Source organism: Antrostomus carolinensis, unplaced genomic scaffold (assembly GCF_000700745.2).
Source record: "Antrostomus carolinensis isolate BGI_N321 unplaced genomic scaffold, ASM70074v2 scaffold34612, whole genome shotgun sequence".
NCBI classification, from domain to species: domain Eukaryota; kingdom Metazoa; phylum Chordata; class Aves; order Caprimulgiformes; family Caprimulgidae; genus Antrostomus; species Antrostomus carolinensis.
Genome location: NW_010302398.1, coordinates 12,820 through 15,592, shown reverse-complemented (window position 1 = coordinate 15,592; position 2,773 = coordinate 12,820). Strand labels below are relative to the sequence as shown.

The 2,773-nt window shown below is 56.3% G+C and overlaps 1 protein-coding gene across 1 annotated transcript in view; it reads left to right on the top strand.

Moving 5' to 3' along the window:
* The window catches only part of ANKRD52 (ankyrin repeat domain 52), an 18,634-nt gene that overhangs the window by 6,683 nt on the left and 9,178 nt on the right, over positions 1–2,773 (top strand). The window contains exons 4-11 of the mRNA XM_029083972.1: positions 118–318; positions 463–550; positions 708–850; positions 1,004–1,216; positions 1,319–1,397; positions 2,093–2,207; positions 2,301–2,383; positions 2,473–2,590. Of these exons, the coding sequence (XP_028939805.1) occupies positions 463–550; positions 708–850; positions 1,004–1,216; positions 1,319–1,397; positions 2,093–2,207; positions 2,301–2,383; positions 2,473–2,590 (839 nt within the window). The 5' untranslated portion in view covers positions 118–318. The remainder of the gene's footprint in view (positions 1–117; positions 319–462; positions 551–707; positions 851–1,003; positions 1,217–1,318; positions 1,398–2,092; positions 2,208–2,300; positions 2,384–2,472; positions 2,591–2,773) is intronic.

The following is a 2,773-nucleotide window of genomic DNA, read 5'->3' as shown; positions in this document are numbered from 1 at the left end:
CTATGATTCTTTAAAATCACGAGGTGGATCGAGCTGCAGCTTCTCCCACCTGGCTGGAGAGGTTCTGTGGGCTCTGGCAGGTCGAGTTAGAGCTGTGCTTTCCTCTGCTCCTGCTAGAAGGCACTTCACCTCCTCCTGAAGCACTCTGCAGATGTCAATGCCCGTGACAAGTATTGGCAAACACCTCTGCATGTCGCCGCTGCCAACCGGGCCACCAAATGCGTGGAGGCCATCGTCCCCCTGCTGAGCACTGTCAACGTGGCGGACCGCACGGGCCGCACCGCGCTGCACCACGCCGTGCACAGCGGCCACCTCGAGGTAGGCAAAGGCGGGTTTGGGCACAGGGGGTACCACGTGTTGTCCCCCTGCTTGTGTCCAGGCTTTGCAGGTGGTGAAGGCACCTCTGCCTGCACAAGCGGGGAGGGATGGCAGCCTTGTCTCTCACCACATCTCCCCGTCTAGATGGTGAACCTGCTGTTGAACAAAGGGGCCAGCCTGAGTACTTGTGACAAGAAGGACCGCCAGCCCATCCACTGGGCAGCTTTCCTTGGTAGGTTTTCCCCATGGATGTCTCTCCTGTTTCTTCTCCCATGTTGCTTGCTGCCTGTGGATTCACCTTTCAGGGTGGTGGGACTCCCCAGAGGCTGCTGCACTCAGGTTTTCCATTTTCTGGGATCCTCTGACTCTCACTGCTGTCTCCTGGACAGGGCATTTGGAAGTTCTGAAGCTGCTGGTGGCCCGGGGAGCTGATGTGATGTGTAAGGACAAGAAGGGCTACACCCTGCTGCACACTGCGGCAGCCAGCGGCCAGATCGAAGTTGTACGTCACCTGCTGAGGCTGGGAGTCGAGGTAAGACCCCCGTGGCTGCAAGTGGGGTGGGCTCAGGTCCAAGCCAGACTGGAGACAGGAGTAGAAGAGGGTGCTGGGTGCTGGTAGGAGCCCTGGCTGGTTCTCAGCTGCCTTTTTTTCCTTCCTGAATCCCAAACTCCTCCGCTCCCACAGATCGATGAACCAAATTCCTTCGGTAACACTGCACTTCACATTGCCTGTTACATGGGCCAAGATGCCGTGGCCAACGAGCTGGTCAATTACGGCGCCAACGTCAATCAGCCTAACGAGAAGGGCTTCACCCCTCTGCACTTTGCTGCCGTCTCCACCAATGGGGCCCTGTGCCTAGAGCTCCTCGTGAACAACGGGGCCGATGTCAACTTTCAGGTCTGGCAGCTTTTTGGGATGGGGGGAAGCTCAGGGAGGGTGGTAGGAAACCTGATGTGACACCACTTCAGCCTGATGTGACACCACTTCTGCTCTCCACAGAGTAAGGAAGGGAAGAGCCCTTTGCACATGGCTGCCATTCACGGACGGTTCACGCGTTCACAGATCCTCATTCAGAATGGTGAGTGGCTTCTTCCTCTGGCCCTGGCTTACCCCAGCCTTTTCTTGTGCTTCTCAACACCTGCCTCCAGGACCTCCCTGCTTGTTTGCTTGGAGGGTTGAAGAGCTCTACAATTATCACTCAAATTCACTCTGTGCCCTTGAGGCTGTTGCTGGTGGCCCTGTACTGCTCAGGGTGGCAGGGAGAATGAGTGCCCTCGAGGGCAGCAAAGTGCAGACCAGGGGACTGAAATTCCAGCCAGGTCAGAGCTGCTGCAGCCAGAGAACATTCCCACTGCCACGTCCAGCCTGAAAGACAATATTCTTGTAAGAGGGCTGCAGGCTTGACAGACACTCCAGGGGTTCAGCTGGAGACCTCTGGGGCTGAAACTGTTCCCTCCTGGGGGAGGGTTCCCTGGCTTTGAGCAACCTGGTCTAGTGGAAGGTGTCCCTGCTGATGGCAGGGGGGTTGGAACTGGATGAGCTTTAAGGTCCCTTCTGACCCAAACCAGTCTGGGATTCTATGATTCTGTGATCTAATACCCTGAGCTTGCAGACCAGTGGGCTCTCAGCTCAGGGAGCAGTTCACAGTTCTTCTCCATGATGCTGAATGGATCTGAGTTATCAGCTGTGTCCCCAAGATGGGGATGCAGCCTGGGCTGCTCAGGACCAGGACACCGAGACCTGCTGGTGAAGCACTTGGCTTTTCCTTTCTAGGCAGTGAGATTGACTGTGCTGACAAATATGGCAATACCCCCCTCCACGTTGCTGCTAGATACGGCCACGAGCTGCTAATTAGTACTTTGATGACGAATGGTGCTGACACTGCAAGGTAAGGAAGGGGCTCTTCCTCCCTTTCCCTTTCCACCTTGGGCTGGAGGATGCAGAAATGATCCATCCTGACTCCCTTTCTGTCTCCTGGCAGGCGTGGGATCCACGACATGTTCCCTCTGCACTTAGCTGTTCTCTTTGGATTTTCAGACTGTTGTCGTAAGCTACTTTCCTCAGGTGAGTGGCTCAGCCTCCTGTCCTGCAGTGGGGGCAGTTGAGGTGACCCTCGAGCTTCCCCCTGACTCCCTTTCCCTCCTGCCACCCAGGTCAGTTGTACAGTATCGTCTCCTCGCTGAGCAATGAGCACGTGCTGTCTGCAGGCTTTGATATCAACACACCTGACAACCTCGGGAGGACTTGCCTCCACGCTGCTGCTTCTGGAGGGTGAGCTGTGCTCTGTGTGGGGCACTGGTCCCTGCAGGAAGGTCCTTGCCTTCTCCCAGACCAAACCATAACCCTCTGTGAGCTACAGCACAGGCAGCCCAGTGCAGTGCTTTGGTCAGGACTGGGAGTTGGATCCCTGGGTGCTGTTCTTGGCTTTGAGAGAAAGAGCAGAGACTTGTGTTT